General features: G+C 44.5%; 1 protein-coding gene across 3 annotated transcripts in view; it reads right to left on the reverse strand.

Moving 5' to 3' along the window:
• Window positions 1-17,312, reverse strand: part of LOC133625301 (collagen alpha-1(XV) chain-like) — a 90,673-nt gene continuing 73,361 nt past the window's right edge. For all 3 annotated transcript variants that reach the window (XM_061994966.1, XM_061994967.1, XM_061994965.1), the window contains 14 exons: window positions 16,205-16,273; window positions 15,809-15,850; window positions 13,803-13,848; window positions 12,974-13,063; window positions 11,402-11,451; window positions 9,538-9,648; window positions 7,838-7,982; window positions 7,254-7,318; window positions 5,425-5,553; window positions 5,195-5,254; window positions 3,930-3,983; window positions 2,845-3,030; window positions 1,568-1,683; window positions 1-1,490 (listed from right to left, as the gene is read on the reverse strand). In XM_061994966.1, the coding sequence (XP_061850950.1) occupies window positions 1,274-1,490; window positions 1,568-1,683; window positions 2,845-3,030; window positions 3,930-3,983; window positions 5,195-5,254; window positions 5,425-5,553; window positions 7,254-7,318; window positions 7,838-7,982; window positions 9,538-9,648; window positions 11,402-11,451; window positions 12,974-13,063; window positions 13,803-13,848; window positions 15,809-15,850; window positions 16,205-16,273 (1,380 nt within the window). In that variant the 3' untranslated portion in view covers window positions 1-1,273. The remainder of the gene's footprint in view (window positions 1,491-1,567; window positions 1,684-2,844; window positions 3,031-3,929; window positions 3,984-5,194; window positions 5,255-5,424; window positions 5,554-7,253; window positions 7,319-7,837; window positions 7,983-9,537; window positions 9,649-11,401; window positions 11,452-12,973; window positions 13,064-13,802; window positions 13,849-15,808; window positions 15,851-16,204; window positions 16,274-17,312) is intronic.

Raw genomic sequence — 17,312 nt, forward strand, 5'->3', positions numbered from 1 at the left:
TTCACAACGTTATGTTATATAATTACATCAGTTTCATACAGTAGTGTGATTTGCTTTTGTCTTTTGAAGGCAGCTATCTAGTAATTTAATACTCTGCCAGCAGACGAACTGTACTTCCAGCACAGGCTCTAGATTAAATCTTAAGAAAATGATAAGGTGGAGCTTGACCTCCACAGTTACTGCCTGATAAAATGTAAGTAAATATGTTGTTTAAGGTATACAGGAGACAAATTTGTAGGCAAAAGGCTTCAAGACAGTGTGGTGACAGTATTTGTGACGTACATCAGCATTTACCGATCATCCCTGTCATTGCTGTGGCTATTGGGTATTCACAGTTCTTTAATGATGTGAATGCCAGCAGGGTAAACTCACAACGAGGAAAATCACTTTACACATCATTTAGTGGGGGAACAGCGCCTAGAACCTATTTTGAAGAACCAGTGACAGCCATCTTTCGCTCAGTAGGCTGCCACAACAGGAAAACCACTTCCCCTAACACACCGTGAAATAAAGAAGGGGCAGATGGTTCGTTTGTCTGCATTTACTCTGCACAGTTCTACCAGTAAAACAGGATGCTTCCTATTAACATTGCGCCAGGTTTCCTGGTAACAATAGCACCAAAAGAAGGACCAGACTTTGTCTAGGTGAAATTCACGTAAAGCCCTGTGCCTAGAATCTGCAAAGAAAAAAAAACAAAGCTGAGGGAAGATGTGGAAGCTGCTGGACTTCTGTGTAAGCACCAGGCTGCCATCAGTATGAGCTTGCAGGAGCTGGGGACTCAGCTGCCACCGAGACCCAGAGGAGCTGAGCACCTCGCTTCCTAAAGCTTCTGTGAAGATGCCAGCCCCGTGAGATGTAGCAGCCTCCCGTTATTTGCTGAGGGACAGGATGTAGATATGCATCTATATATGTAGTGCCTTGGCTATTCAATGTGTCTGCAGGTGAGAGGAGCGGAGCAGGCAGCTCCCAAGCTGTGCAGGAGCAGCAGCAGCCTTGCTGAGCCCACACCGGGCTGTGCCCGCACGTCAGCTGCAGCTCAGCCAGAGGGCTGTGAGTTAACTGCGGGCAGACTTGGAACAGTGAGGGGTTGATGTGGAAGGAAGGGCTTTAGGGCCAGCCCACGGGGTGTTGCACCTCAGGGGAATGTGGCTTGTGTTGAGGTATGTTCTCTTTGGCTGCTTTTAACAAATAAATATGTACATCGTTACAAACGGCGTTTCCGTGCCAGGGTTCTGTGGCGCGAGACGGAACGCTCCCGTGTGCCGCAGGGGAATCATTCTCCCGGGGGATCGGCTACAAAGCTGTTTTCGATGCAGAGGATGATCAGGTGATTGTTGCAGCTGTAGAGGTTCTGCTCCAGCAGCTTCCCCGTGTTGAGCGGGGACGCCTGGCCCACCGCCCCCGTCCCAGCCGTGCGCCAGGCCTCGCAGTAGTTAGTCACCAGCCGGACCCCGCTGGCGGTTGAACCGTGCCATATCACCTTTTGAGGCCTGGAAGGGAACGTCAGCAGCTTACCGTCTGGTAAAAATAGATGTCATGTCACACATGAACGTGGCTATAAACTCACCAAGACGGATCAGTCATGACGTTCCTCCCATCAAAGGAGTAGATTGGTACGTGCACGTTGAATTGTCCGCCGTCTCCGTTAAATATAGATTCCCAGTTGTCGAAAAGGATTTCTCCCTGTTAAAATTTCAAAGCCACTCTTACAAACAGAACACCCCCCAAATCCACGTCACACCTGACTTGCAGACTTCTCTGTACCTCTGAAAGCTTGTCTGCATTTCAGAACACGTCGCGATTCCCTCTTCCACGTCAGTTTCTGCACGATGCTCCTGAGCAAACTTGTCTCATCTCTATGCTAACAGCTCCCTCATCCACACCTTTCCCTCACAGTTGTATCTCTGTTCTGTTATCACTCCAAATATTTATCATCTCCGTTTCCACTGTCCTCTCTGTCTAAGGGCTTGTTTGACAAACTGCTTATCGCTATTGCAGCTATAGAGAAATTGCAGAAATAGTTTGCTCTGGGGCTTCTGTTGGGGTCACAGTTTTGTGTAAAGCTTTGCAAATGTTCAAGGCAAAAGCTTTGCATCAAGCTGCCTCTCAAACTGCTTTGGAGCTTCTCCAGACAAGGCTGAAACAGTCTTGTCGTTACACACTTGCCTGTAAGGCTCTGTACTTGGGTGCGCTTCAGAGCAGCAGCCGTTCAGCATCTTCCAGGCATCCCCTGTCATTGCTGGAGGTTTCTTTGGCTGCCTGTTCTGGGAGCCAGCCAGTGCTGCAGAGACATGGGCTATTTGCCTCAGTTTTAGAGGGTGTCTGCCTCTGTGAGACCACGAAATGACTCACGCTCTAGACTCTCAGTTTCATGGGGGTAGACCCGGCATCATTCCTAAGCATGGAATGTGCCTTTATCTTTAGAAACGAGGAAAAGGGGTGTTTTGGCCAACTGCCCTCTGTGATCACACTGGAAGGTAGAACAGAAGAGCTATCTTTGAGAAATGAGGGTGCACTTTCCCTGTTGATATAAAAACCATGCAGATAGCTAAACATCACCCTCCTGCTTTGTCAGCAGTCTGCCCAAAGCAGGCTGCTCTCAGCTTTATTTCTGCCTTTTGCCTCGGGCTACTGAAAGCAGTGAAGGAAATGTGAGACAGTCTGCAACTTCCTACTTGATCACAGCTGTTTTCAGTTCTTGAACCCGCCTCTGAGACACGAAGCAAAGCTGCTTCTGTATCAAATGCAGTTTGGGTTTGAAACTTCCTGCTTTTGCTGTGTGCCAAGACTCTGGGTCACCTACAGCCTCTCCTGGTGTAGCAAGAGCTGCTCGCTCAGTTTTACCTTCAGATTGACTATGGGTAAGTGGTGTCGGTCTGCTTTTCTGACCACCGTGGCCAAGTCTTGCAGGTGTGATGAGAGGAAGGCTCTGTAGGTAGACCTCAGCCCTGCCAGCTGAGCCTGCTGAAAACACTGGAAATCTGCTCGCACGTCACCAGAAAACGGCAAGTTTAAAGCCACCAGATGCAGCTGGGGGAAAAATAGAAGAAAACTCACCATTATTTTTAAAGTTCATGATACACAGAAGACTGGGTTGGAAACAAACTCAGTTCCCCCTCCTCCTGCCAGCACAAGAACCACGATGTTCCATACCAGCCATGGAAGGTATTTTCTGCTGTAACACTGCATTTCTCAAAGCTCTGAGACCCACAGCAGAAATGTGTATTTACCTTTGAACACCAAGTGAACCACCAGATTATATACTCCTAGAAAATAAAAGCCTTTTACAAGCAGCCAAGATTTTAAAGCAGAAGTCTCGGACTTGGCACACGAACAAAATCCCAAATCCTCCAAGCATGGAAATAAGCAGCAAGAAGTGACCATCTACCCTTTAAATAGTCACCATTATCAAATACAAGCAGGAGCAGGGTAAGTCAAGCAGCACAGATGGGAGGACTAATCCACATTTTGGGTGTTTGGGCTTTTTTTTACATATAATTCAGTTGCCTTGCTAAATATTCTGAAGTATTTTAAATGAGGGCTTAGATTCTAAAAGGTCCATGTAAAACAAGCAGGGCCATAGGAAATATTCAAAATAGGAAACATTCAAATGAATGTTTTAATGATTAATTGTAGCACTGATGTTAACTCAAAGATTCACTGAATTAAAGGATGTTCCTAGCTCAGAATTTGGATTTCTTTGTTCTTTCCTTATTTTTTTCTTTGAGGTGTGAAAGGAGCTAGGATGGTGAAAATAAAACCTGGAGGAAACACTTTAAATTTATCTCTGAGATGCCCAAACCAGTTAAAGAAGTGTGTTTGTAAACTGCTAAAATAAAACCTGTGAATTTGCAGAGGAAACATCCCAAATGGTTCCAAACCACAGCCATGCAGATGCAACACAGATCTCTGGTATCTCAGATACTTACTGCTGGTTTTCTGCTGTTCGTATTTGATATCAGTGCTGGAAGAGGCTGAAATCCCTGTTATTTGGACACATGCAAACAGAAAACATGTGAAACGTGTTACTCAGGTCAGAATTTTAGACACTCCATAATTTTCCAAGTAAAGCCAATGTTGAACATTGCTGCTTTGCTAGACCCAAGCACATCCATTCCACAGCTGGTGTCAGCGGTGGCTCGCAGCCCGAGTCCTGCATGGCAGCAGCCTGCTCTTGGCAGGAGAAGCACGAGGCTGCTTCAGGAAAATTGAAACTGGACGGGTAAGAAGGATGTGAAAAGAGAAAACATAGTGGGTGGGAGTGTTTCTCAAGGCCTCAGTCATTCTGTCTCCTAAGCAACCTGCATGTAGAGACCAGAAGGTCAATGATCTGCAGAGATGTTTCAGGAGCAGGGAAGTTTTCTTCTCTAGTTACAGTAAGTATGAGTAACAAGCCACTGACTGTACCAGTTGGGAAACTCATGTGGTGTCAGCTGGAGGCTGCAGGCAATTGCTTATAACATTCCTCTAGTGTGCCAAGTGCACTTCTCTGACCTGCTCTGCTCTTTTCCTTCTGGCCATCTTCCTTCTGGCTGCTCCTTCCCCTAACACTCTTTTACTCTTTCATTATCCCAGCAGTCACATCAATTAACCTGCCATCAACAAGACTGTTCCCCATCCCCTTTACCACTCCTTGCTTTTCATCCTCCTGCAGTTTTTTTGGGACAGGCAGCATGCTCACATGCAGGTTGGTACAATCACTTGCAGAATGGGGTCAGGCACAGGCAGCATCGGAGGCTTTAGAACAGCCCTTCAGCATGCTGTGGGGTAAGCTATGTGCAGGTGACAACGCTGAACCCTGAATACAGGACTATAACCTTTGAAAGAAAACCTGCTTTTCAAAACCACTTTTCTGAGTTTCCTTGAAAGGGGACGAGGACTGACTTCAGTGTTAGGAAACAGAACACTGTTGGTTTGGGTTGGAGTTCTTTTGTGGGTTTTTATGGTAGGCAGCCTGCTTTGTTCTGCTTTGTGTAGACACTGCTTTGTAGTGTTTGGAGCCTCAGAAGATAAGGGAAACAGATAACTGGCCAATGTGGACTAATTTGCAAGCTTAGGTAGTGGTAGGATGCTTATTTTGAACTGACAAGTCTTAGTGGATAATCTGTTATGCAGGGATCTGCCTGCAGCTTCTGCCAAGTTTGTGGCCTGTTTTTGCACACTTAGACCCAGTTTTTCAGAGTGTTGTACTTACATGGCTTGATAGGGCTGGAGGAGGAAGGCTGTCAGCAGGGATAGGAATTAGCTCACCGAGCTGAAAGAACCCAAAAGGAAAAGCAAGGAAAAGTGTATCATACCGTCAGCTTCTGAACTAAAAAAACCCTGTAACCTCTGCACCCATACTTCACCCCTTTAACAAATCCCTGCAGCAATTCCATTTAGAGCCAAGCAGTTGGAAAGGATTAGGATGCAATGCAACAGCACCTGCAGTTTTCTCCATCCCTTCCTCACACGGATAAAAACCTCGCTGGTTTCACTCAGGTAGATGAGGGTACCTTCTGCTACCAAGTGCACTTTCTCCAGCATACCCTCAATGTTCTGGAATGTTGTAACCTGTCAAGCAGGAAAACGAAACACCGTTCATCAGACACACAAAACATTCTGCAAGTTAAACTGAAGCCTCATTTGCATGCCTAAATGTCAAGGCTCCTTCCACAGGAAACACTCACAAAGGCAGGTTTGTGTCATCCCATAAAAGGAGCTTCAGTAATAGAAATGTCTTGCTACTTTGGCACTCCAGCAGCATCATTGTGTGGACTGTCATAGAACTACACCGATAGTTACTTTTGCACAGAGTGAAGACCATTGCATCTCCGAATGGCAGAGTTCAGAGGGGGTTTCTAAATGGTACACACAATTCTACATACGCCTGCTTCTGTTATATTTTCAGCGGTTTTGTGACCTCCTTTCTTTAAAGGTGTTTTTTTCCGTCCCTCCTGTTATGTTTCCAGATGCTGCTCGTTTGCACAGCAAGTGTTTTCCCAGTTTCTCTCTTATAGATCATCAGGAGGCTCAAATTGATGTCTGTCCTATCTTATCAGAGAGGACATTGTCCCCATTACCTCTTTGTCAGCTGGAGATAAGAACACTTCTCTAAATGGGTTACTTCTAGAGTCTGTTTGGTAACTGCAGTTCGTACAAAATCAGGAGCCAATTTCTTGAGAGTATACTTTCTTGACACTTGTGTGTTGTTTGTTTCTCATTTCTTCAGTGTCAGAAGGCATACTGATGTTTCAGGAGTCATGTAGACACTACTGTAGAGTTGCAGATTGGTTTTTAATGTTGGTTTTGACCTAAGTGGGTTTGGATCTCCTATCTAGAGACAGTAGCTCCCAGCCTGTAACTACAGTGCTCTACCTTGGAGCACCAGTGCTTTCTTCCCTGATCTGTAACCATTATCAGGTCCTGCATTTCCATGAGAAAAGGCAGTTAGCAGAGGCATGACACCATGGAGAAGGGAAGGCACTAAGGAGCTTACACTCAGATTCCTGTGAGTTCCTTTGGTATGGTGTGGATGATCTGAAAGCCAGCTTGTCTATCAGTGCATTCTGAAATGACTGCCAAGGATACCCAGCACATTTGCTTTTCTGTCATAATGTGAAGAAGGGAAATTTGCAATGAATCCTCTCTGCCAGCTTGAATTTCTACTTTCCCCCCCCTCCCCAGAAATGGTGACTATTTGATGTAGAAACAACCAGGCCAGCAGCCAGAGCTGTCATTTGTACTGCAGGGACATCTGCGGTACGATTCTGATTCCATTCATGACATATCAAAAGGAAACAGCTACATTTGTCTGTATTCTCTGGCACCATTTTTAGATCTGCTAGGGAAATCTACAGTTTTCTTCTAAGAATGAAGTGACTTCTATTACTGTGTTTTAATCCAGTGAGGTAAAGTGGGGTTCTTTACACCAGCTGGGCAGTCAGGAGCTGTTCTAGGATCTCAGCATGTTAAGTTGCCTCTCTTTCAGAGGCAATGCTTTGAACATGGAACATGCACCTTTCCATGACTTTAGCATGCCACCAATCTTTACATTTGTTGGAATAGGCTGTTACCAAGGCAATGGACAGACTTCTCTTGTCAATTTTTGCCACCTATGTGGATTCCCTGCTGAAAAATTCTGAGGTTCAGAGGGCACTTCAATAAATGGAAACAGAGGATGGAGCTGCTTCTCCCCTCTCAGTGCTACCAACGACCACTGAAAGATTTGAAGCAAGACTTCAATGGGAGACTTGCTTGTTTTGGTGCCTTACCAGACTCCTGGCTGCGGGTGGGCCTGGCTCTCCAGGAGGACCCGGTGGCCCAGGCATTGCGGCTGCTGAAATAAAACAAGTGTGCAATACGTGATGAGGGGCAACCTTCTTTTCAAGAGAGAAGAAAGGAGGGACTTGGTGGTGGTGTCTAGGAGGAGTGGGAGCTTGAACTAGCCATAAGCCCTCCATAGTCAAGTTCTGAGTAGCTGAGTTCAAAATGCATTCTAGGGATTTTTGGTTTAAAGCACTGGTGGAACTCAGTCTTTTCTCTGTTATTTGGGAGGTTAAGGGCAACAGATGGTAATTTGTCATAGATACTCTGCAGATGAAGAACCAGACCCACTTAAATTGACCAGAATGCTCTTCTCCTGGCTGCTAATGACATGCCTATGGAAGAGGGAGAACTTTTAGGTCCTACTCAGTTAAGCTTAGAGTCGTTTGAGATAAGTTTGAGATAATCCACCTGAAGACCCAGGACCACCTTGTGTGCAAAGGTGTGCAGAGGAAGGGTCAGTGTGTGGGGGATGTGGGCACATACCTACACCCTGGCATCTACAGCGAGAAGCAAAACCACAGTGTCTCACCTGAGCCATATATCGCAGGGGGTCCTGGTGGGCCAGGTGGGCCAGGTGGGCCAGGAGGGCCAATTTTTCCATACCCTGGTAAGCCAGGTAGGCCAGGCAACCCTGGAGGTCCTCTGGGTCCAACGACTGAATCCCCTTTTGGTCCCTATCAGTGATAAAAAGCATTTCCTTAAATGTTGTCAGGGTCTGCATCTCTGATGACAATGTTTTCTGAAGGCCTGCTACCACCTCAGATGTGACTCTGTGTGTAATTTCCTTCAAGAAGACATGGATTATGATTCTATGATATCAATAGAAAATGGAAAAATTTGACCATATATCAAACTAAGCTCAAGAATCTAATTTTCAGGAAGCTTTCTGAAAGTTCTCACACCTATTCCCAAGTTGCTGATACCTGCAAAGCTCTTGACAATACTCTCAAAGTCCCAAATCTCAGCTCTGCTCCTTCTACTTGCTTTGATGTGCTTAGAGGAGTTGTCTGGAGGCACATGGTGAAAAGGTTTAACCATGAAGTGTGTCTATGTGGGGTGTATGTCTTGTGATGAATGTCTTTTGTGCCCCTGTGATTGAATGTCAGCTCATATCCCTACAGCTCTCCAGATTAAAAAGGCTCCAACTTTCTAAATGTCTAGTTTAGCAGTGTGTCCTCAGTCTGAATGAGAAGGGTTTGTGCTCTCCATGGTCAAACTGGCCTGCACACATGAAACAGTTTCTGAACCCTGGACTAAGACAGCTCAGTTTCTGATGGATCTCAGCATTGCCACCCAACTCCTTCTTGACAGTGGAACAGTTTCTAAAGAGGGAGATGGTTCTCAGCAAGGTGGAATGACACTGGTGTGTGTGGGGGTGATGTTTCAAGGTGGACTTGCTAACCTAACACTTCTTTTCCAACAGAAATGATTCCATGATTCTTTCTCAGCTGTGACCCACCCAGTCATGCTCCTTGGCACAGAACATGATGTACAGTAATGCAATGCATATGTTTGTTGACAGACTTCTCTCTATTTTCCAAAGAATCACACAGAATTAGTGCATATGATTCTAAAGCAGCTGTGGTGGCAATTACCAGAGGATAAAACAACTAGGCAGAGATTAGACAGTGGCTGAACTTTATAGGAGTGATCCAGACAGTACACAAAGCACTTTGCATTCATGTTTTTGGATTACTGGAACAGAAAAGATGATGTGACCTGATCTAGGTGACCCTGCTTCTGCAGGGGGGTTGGACTAGATGATCTCTAAAGGTCCCTTCCAACCCCTACCATTCTGTGATTCTATGATTAATTATTTAGATAGCAAATAACTTTCAAATCAGTCTCTATCTAACTTCATATAACCTGTTTAGGCCTCTGTGGGGATATAAATAGCGTCACAAGTTGTATACGTACTGCCTTGATTTGTAATGCCATTGATAGCGTGAAGCTCCTTACTGCTGAGGTGGTATTAGGCAGCTGAGCACAATGCTACAGCGATTTTTCATAGCAAATTAATACAAATATTTGCTAACACAGCAAATTAATTCACAACAGTCAGGTGTCTGTGTTCACACCCAATGTAACTCTCTTGTATTCACCTACTGATTAGCATTTAGTTTCATATAGCTCTTAGCATCATCTTGATGTTTGTCTCTTCGTAGTGCTTTCTAAATTAAAACAACAGGTACCCACAAATATTCCCACTCTACAACTTGCATGACTTACAATTAATCCTGGTCTTCCAGGTGGTCCAGGAGGTCCTGTCAGGAAAAAACCTCCATTTGGTTCTCCCTTTTCTCCTTTTACACCAGTGACTCCGTTGTCTCCTTTTTCACCCTGTAAAGAAAGCATGCTTTCAAACATTGAGCTGAAGTGAAATCAGAACTCTGTGCACTGGTCTTTGAAAGGTCCATGAAATCTATGAACTTCATAAAGAGAAGCATCTGCTTAAAATCTTTCTCACATCATTTCCTTCTGCAGTGACATGGAATGGAAAAGAACGCTCTCTCTTTTCAGGCTGCGAGACTCTCTCAGGGCAAGGGCTAGGGGAGCCAGAGAAAATGCCTCTGTTGCTGTTTCCTGCTATTCAAGCAAAACCTTGTTCTGTGCTGTAGCTGGAGGCAAAGAGAAAGTTGGAGGAAGCCTAAGAGCCTGGCTCTCTGCTTTTCTCCATCATGGAGGAAAAAGCAAAGCACGGTTGACGTGGAACGGACACACATTTAGAAGTGTGTGTCAAAATGAAGATTACTGTGTGTAGGATGGGAGAGAAGGGTGGGGATGTGCACCAGGATAACAGAAGAGACAGCACACCAAACTGCAGCCACGTTGAAGTGCTGTCTTCTCCTGTCCTTCATGGCTGATTATCAGTCAGTTTAGGGAACAGAGTGATAAGAAAGAAGAGATGTTTACATTCTAGGTCATTATCTCTCTGTAAAAAGTGAGGCACAGCAATTGTAAGTTCCCCCTCGCATCATTGCTTTCTGTTTGTCTGCTTTTTTTTTTCCCCTTCAACTTTTTTTTAGTCTGCTTTGTTTCACCTTTCTGAGACATAAACCCATGGGCAGGAGAGGCAAAGGGCAAAGCAAGAACAGGGAGCAGAGATGACTGTGTACAGCTCCTCCTCTGCCTTTTCTTCTTTGTAGTTTCCCAGTAAACAGGACTGTAAAGCTTGCTGTGCAGTGTGCCCTTGTGCAGAGATGAAAGGCTACATGGAAAAAGAGTGCCTTGTAGCTAAAGCTGTAAAGCTACAGACACTATGTAAGATCAAAGATGCCACATCAGCTCTTCCACGAACCTATGGGGCACTTGATGTCACAGGAGTAACTTAGGTGCCCTCAGCCAAGCAGAAACCATATCTGAAAAGCAGAGAGCACTGAGAGGTCTTTGAGCACTCTGCTTTTGGTGGCACCGTTAAACCATACCTTGATTCATTTTTTTCCAGGTCTTCTACTGACAAAGTGCCTTGTTCACTTAAAAACACTTGAAATAATATTGCACTGGTTTTCGTTTTTGTCACTTGAAGCAGATAGAATAATGGAGCAGAGGGAGACCAAACATATCGTATGGGTATGCTTCCTCGTGAGAGATTCCAACAACACTAGTTTCCATCACTTCAACTGGTTTCCTCCATTGTGCTTAAAGGACAAACAACATGACACAGAAGGGATTCCCTCCCCCTTAATGTGTTAATCGTTGCTGAATTTTTCTAGAAGCCCTTTAGGGAATGGATGTCTCCTGCCTGGGCTGGCATGGAAACCAAAGCATTCATTTATGGCAGATAATTTGTACCAATTTGCGTGAGGTTACAGTGAATGATGACTCACTGTAAAACCACTGGGAAGGTAAAAAGCCTCAGTAATAAAGTCTTTTCAACACTAATCCTCATGCACCACTGGCATCTGCTATCTCTGTACTTGGAATAACTTTGTCTGTGCAGCTGGAGAGTAAGAAGTTGATATAATGAGTAATTGCTGATGCTCTTATCTGCTTTGTGTGTTTCGCCGTGCTACGCTGTTTTATGCTTAGTCTACAGTAAGGTACACTTTAAAAAAAGCTTAACAGAACCCAAACACAAATGGCATGTAATTACCTTTATGCTATTAATAAAGTGGCTGAAATGTGATGGAGGCAGAGGTGGACCTGAAAAGTGAAGAAAACACAATGAAGTACAGTAATTACCTGTCATTTTCATTTTAAAAGCACCGCTTTGGGTATTACCGGTTCAGCAGTTTAAAGGAAAATCGTTTACAATAATACCATTAACCTTTACATCTAACAGACATTTTTGGTTTGGGTTCCTGACAAAGCAAGGCTTAGATGCCCTGTCTCGTCTGTCACTCTTCCTCCTAAATAACTTCTGAATTTAACTGGGAATTTCAGGCGAATTTAAAAGCAAAGGAAGCTCAAAGAGTAAAAAAAAGAACTCCCCTTTTTTTTTCCTGAAAAGAAATGGCAGTTGGGCAGCAGGGGAAAGAGAAGCACCCAGATGAACCCCTTTTAGTGGAAACCAAGGTATAAGACAAGCTTGTTTTGTAGGACGTGCATTTGTATCACATACAGAACTTGGGAGGGAACACACAGGCACGTTCCTGGTGGATAAAGCAGCACAGAATAAACTGGTTTTTAGTTAGGAATGCTCCTTCTTTTTACAGGTTTGGTGTTGACAAGGAAGCACCAACCAACCACTTATTTTGAGGCACTGGATATTGATCAGAATAAAAGTTAATGAGGGCAAGATAAAATGTATTTTCTAAGAACAAACAGATGCTCTCTTAAAAACACCCAAAATATCACCTGCAGGCAACAGAACCATGTCTTTGAAACAAAGGCAGAAATACCCACCTAAATGTAGTTTTTTTCTTTATTATCAACACATTAGAAGACAAAGTTTATAAACATGTTATAGCAACATTTGTTTGATGTACTGCTGCTTCTGTTTCAAATGCGTCCTGGCACTGACCAAAGCCCCATCTCAGTATATGAGACTTTGAGGAAGGTCTGGAGAAGGCAGAGTTTGTAACAGCAGTCTGCTCAAATTGATGCTTGTTTCTGTAACTATTGTTGAATGTGTAAGGATTAGCAACGTGTCTCAACTTTCTGATACACAGAGGTAAGTCTTTGGTTGAGGAACATCTGCTACCATGCTCCTACCACGAGCAGAATGCTATTTTTAGCTCACACAGACTTTTGATGATTATCACAAATGAAGCACAGAATATTAAAAGGCTGAAATGGAGGTCACGGCGTTTCACCTCCTGCTGGAGGTGGGGCTGCCACCAACACATGGCTGCCTTGGGCTCAGAATGCAGAGGTGTGCTGCCCTGAAATGGGGAGCACTGGATTGTAGCCCAGTTAGCTTAAAAGGATTGACAACAAAATGATGTCTCAGAAAGTGTACATGATGGTTCCCAAAGATCTCTGGCCAGCCACTTGCATTTCAGTAGCTGTACTTAACACATTCATGACATTCACAAAGGTGCAGGAGACGTTTCTGATAACAGTGTGGGCTTTGATGTGTGTGTCAGTGCAGCAAGGAACCTAGGTGTAAGGCTTCAGTCAGGTAAGGCTGCAGGGGTAAGCATTGGAGGGCTTTGCTCAATTGCTTTTCCAGTTAAAGATATATCCCTTTGGCGACAGGAATGACATATCAGATTCAGTATACCTGGTGGTCCTGGAGCACCTCTGTCTCCCTTTTCTCCTTTTAAGTCCACTGAGTTGCGCAGTCCCCAGGAATCTGCGTTTGCATTAGCACCTGCCAGGAAAGCATCGCAGATTCGTGAGAGATGAGAGGAAACGGCCTCAAGTTGCCCCAGGAGGGGTTTAGATTGAAGATGGGGAATAATTCATTCCCTGAAAGGGCTGCCCAGCCCTGTCCCAGGCTGCCCAGGGCTGTGGGGGAGTGCCCATCCCTGGAGGGATCCCAAAGCCCTGGAGCTGTGGGGGAATGAGTGAACTCCATCAGCTTAAAGGACTTTTCCAACCTCAATTAATTACGTGATGTTTCAATCAGCATTCACCACTTTTTTAGGAGCAGAATTGCTACCTGTTTCACTCTTCATGTGTCTGAGTCCATACTTGGAGCATGTCTTTGAGGAAGGACAAACCCACTGAACCACAGACACAGGCTGTGTTAACTTTAATGCCTGGAGTGCACACAAAGCGACCACTTTGTGCTTCTCTGGTCAGGTACTAGCTCAAGAATGGCACAGTCAGACCCTTACAGTAATCTTAAAATGGGATGAAAACTGTATGCAAATGGTGATTTTTCCTCCTTAAACCACAGAAAGAAGGCATGCATGCTGGAGTGACTTACTGTTTGGGTTGAGTATTAGCATGCATTTAGAGAAAAGAAATTATAATGATTAATTGAATAAAACCAACAAGTTTTAAACAAAATTATTGCAGTGAAAACCACAATAAATCTTAACTAAGAAAAAAACCCAAACCCACAAAGCTTATTTAAGCTGAGGTACAAGAAAAGGATTACTCACCATGGGCATTAAGAGCTTCTTGATTTGCAGGGTAAGGAGTGCTCACCTACAGACACAGAAATCTGTCAAAAACTGTCCATACACACCAAGCAATGGAAGTGCATGACTTGGTGTGACTGAAAAGCCTGGAAAACGTGCATGCTGTCACAGTAAATGTTATAGCACCACTCTGGGATTGTCTCCAGTTTGACAAGGTTTGAGTTATTAGCTGCTGAAGCTTTTCCCAGGACTCTGCTCTCTTTAACATGCAGCATGCTTTCAGCAAGAGGGCAACAACATGCATTTTGGAGGCAACAGCAAATCCTACTCTCAGTTGTGCCACTGAAGCATCAGAAAACATTCTCCTAGAAGGATTCTGAATTCACACCAGTGCTTTTGCAAGCAGGACTTGATTTTTGACTGTAAGATAACAGACTACATGTGTAAATTTTTCATCAGACCATGGCTGCACCTGCTGTCTGATGCTGACCTGAGCTCCAGATGCATCCAGACCACAGCTGGGAGGTAGAAGCTAGTCTGGTCTACCCTTTTCTGACACCAGCCACCCATAACAGTTGGGCATGCTACTTATCCCTACTGCCTGTCTTCAAAACAGGGGCAATGCAGGAACGAAAACATGCCACAGCGCTTGGCAATGGCTCTTAGTACCAGCTAGTACTACTGATACAGATCTAAGCAAGCATACAAAAATCCTGGAAGGTGCTGCATCTGGCTAATCCTGCAGTATCAGCTCGTAGAAGTCTTACTCACATGGATAGCTCCATTAACTTCAGAAGTTCAGCTCAGGTGAGGCAAACTGGTGGGGTTCAGCCTGCAGCTCTTTATGGATATTCATTTATGTAGGCATGTACAGCTGGCTTCTTCTCTATAAACTGGGATGGGGTTAGGAGACGGTTCACAAACGCAGCACAAATCTATCCAGCACACTCAGATGCACAGAGAGGTGTTGTATCAGGACAGGTGAGCATAAAAGTTGCTGCTGTGATTGTAACCTTGAAAAGCAGCTTTGTGTTTTGTTATCTGAAATTCAGGTAAAGGAGGCGTGTGTTGCTTGAATCATTCCCCAGAGAGTCACGGGAGAAACTCAAAGAGGTAAAAGATGGGATCTGGAGGGGGCAGGCCAAAACCACAGAAATGTCAGATTACCATAGAGGAATAACTGTTTGTCATTAAGTAAATGATCAGTCCATAAGCTGGGATACATAAGGGTAGGGTGAGGATGAGCATTACTGCAGGTAGTATAGAGTAAGTCATGAGCTGCTTCTCTAAAATAAGTGGCAAAGAACTGGAATGGAAATTGGAGGAGGAGGCACAAGACTGTTTTGAACTATACTGTCTAAACAGAAAACAGAACAGCCATATAACCTGAAAATATAACCCCCATCTCCATTCTTTGGATACTGTATGTGAAACTGCAGCTCCTCTGAAGGTAATGGGGCTTTGTCATTCCTTTTGGAAAGCAGAGGCTGATAGTAAATGTTTGTATGTGAATGGACTGCATTTGAGGGTCAAATACAGAACATGATCTTTATTTTCTAATGCATCTTCCATGCCAATGAAATACATAACAAGCTGTACTTTGGACAGGGAAAGTGAAGACAGCTAAAGGCATAACAACACAGAGACAGTATTTATATATACATCTGAAAAATGTGGTGTGTGTCTGTGTATAAACATTCAGCTCCCCAAAGCTACTGTTAAACTGCAGAAACACGGGCTTTGGAAGGCATTAAAAGCGTTAGCACCACCAGGCAATCCAAGGGCTTTAAGCAAAAGGTTCCAGTGTTTCTAGTTGTGTTGCATATTTCATATATGCCTAACCTTGGGGATCCAGGCACTTGGAAATCCGTTATGGTGAAGACTAGGTGAAGCCCATCTGTGGTGCAAAGCAGAAGGCAGGGGGAGAGAAGCTGCAAAGCTGCCGTGGGCACGTATACAGCTGCTTGGGTTATGTACTGTGTCGTGGCCATGCATTTTGCTGACAGCAGGTTCCCTGTGTGACTTACTGGCATTTTGCAGTGAGGTCTGGGAGGGACTGGGAAAACTGTCTATAGGAAACAAGGAGGGAAATGATTTTACTGAAAGTAGGTATAAGCCAGCAGGTAACACACCCAGCAGAGCTCGTGGACATAACGGGACAGAGCTAGGAAACAAAAATGAGTGCCTCCCAAGCACAGAGGAGCTCACACAGGTCTGTGGGCAGGTCCCACTCTGTGGGCAGGTCAAAACTCTCACAGGGTAGGGGCTTGGCTTAAGGGATTTCTTTCCTGTGCTCACAGGCAAGGTCACCCACTGTAAACTGTGTTACCTGAAACAAATTCTGATGTTTTCCTTTGCAGACTGTTTTTAGAGCAGCACGTTTCTGCTACAGAAACAAACCATTGGTCCCCAGTTGTACTTACTCCTTTGATATAAACTATACGTCCTGGAGGTCCAGGGGGCCCTGGGGGTCCAGGCAAGCCAGGAGGGCCCTGGTAAGAAACAGGGAAAGAAGGAAAATATTAGACAGATCTTTTCATATGCAATACAACTGAGCCTACAAGAAGAAGGCTAAGGGGCTCAGAATGCCCCATTTAACCAAGAAATTCTGTGGTAGATGGCTTGAAGGGTGACAAAGCATTAAGTTACAGGGACTGAGCATTCAGTTACAGGGACCAACCTGTCAGGTGAATTCTGATATTGAAACTAAAGCACTCTGTGGAGGGCAAAATGATCTGAGGTTGTTGTTTGCAGGTGGAAAAACAAAATGGAAAGCTCAAAGCACTGAAAAGTGAACCTAAAGTAAAGGCAGTGGATCTCTCACCCAAGGAAAATTAGGCATCCAGGACTGGTCTGGGATTCTCAATAGTGCTGAGATGCATGTATCTTCAAGTGCCAGATAACTACAGACAACTACACTCTAATTAGCACCTTCAAGGAACCCTGCTAAATTGGAGGTGTGGCTGCCCTCCATAAAAAGATGTGCCAGCTCTTTACCATGTCATTTAAAAGCCTGGCACCACGCCATGCCCATCCTTCACTCCCTGTCAACAAAAGCTTCTGCAAGGTGGCATGTGTCATCTCACCAGTAATTAGAGACCCATTAGATTTCACCTCCTCTGAGCACTCCAGGAAGGGCTATTAGAACATGTAGCCTGGTTTATTTGCTTTAATCTCCCAGCCTGCTGCACTTCATCTAGTTTTACTCATTTTAATAGATTCTGTGTGGTTAAGGCAGACAGTCCAGCTGAACCTTGACACTGTTGGAAGATATGGAGGACTAGAAAACCTGCTTTCATACTTTTAGCTGGTGTCTAGTTGTCTCTTCTGTCATTTTCTTCCATTTAGAATTTGTCTAATTCATCTGATTTCACCTTCCAGCAACTAAATTTCTATTTACATCTTTCTTTAGAGGTGTAAGCAGCCTTTAATACCTGGTCTCTTCTTTCTGTGAAGAAACTTAGATACTTACCAATTCTCAGTCTCCCTGTTAGTCAGATAAAGCAATATCATCATCTCACTTCTATTTAA

This window comes from Colius striatus, chromosome 4, assembly GCF_028858725.1.
Source record: "Colius striatus isolate bColStr4 chromosome 4, bColStr4.1.hap1, whole genome shotgun sequence".
NCBI lineage: Eukaryota > Metazoa > Chordata > Aves > Coliiformes > Coliidae > Colius > Colius striatus.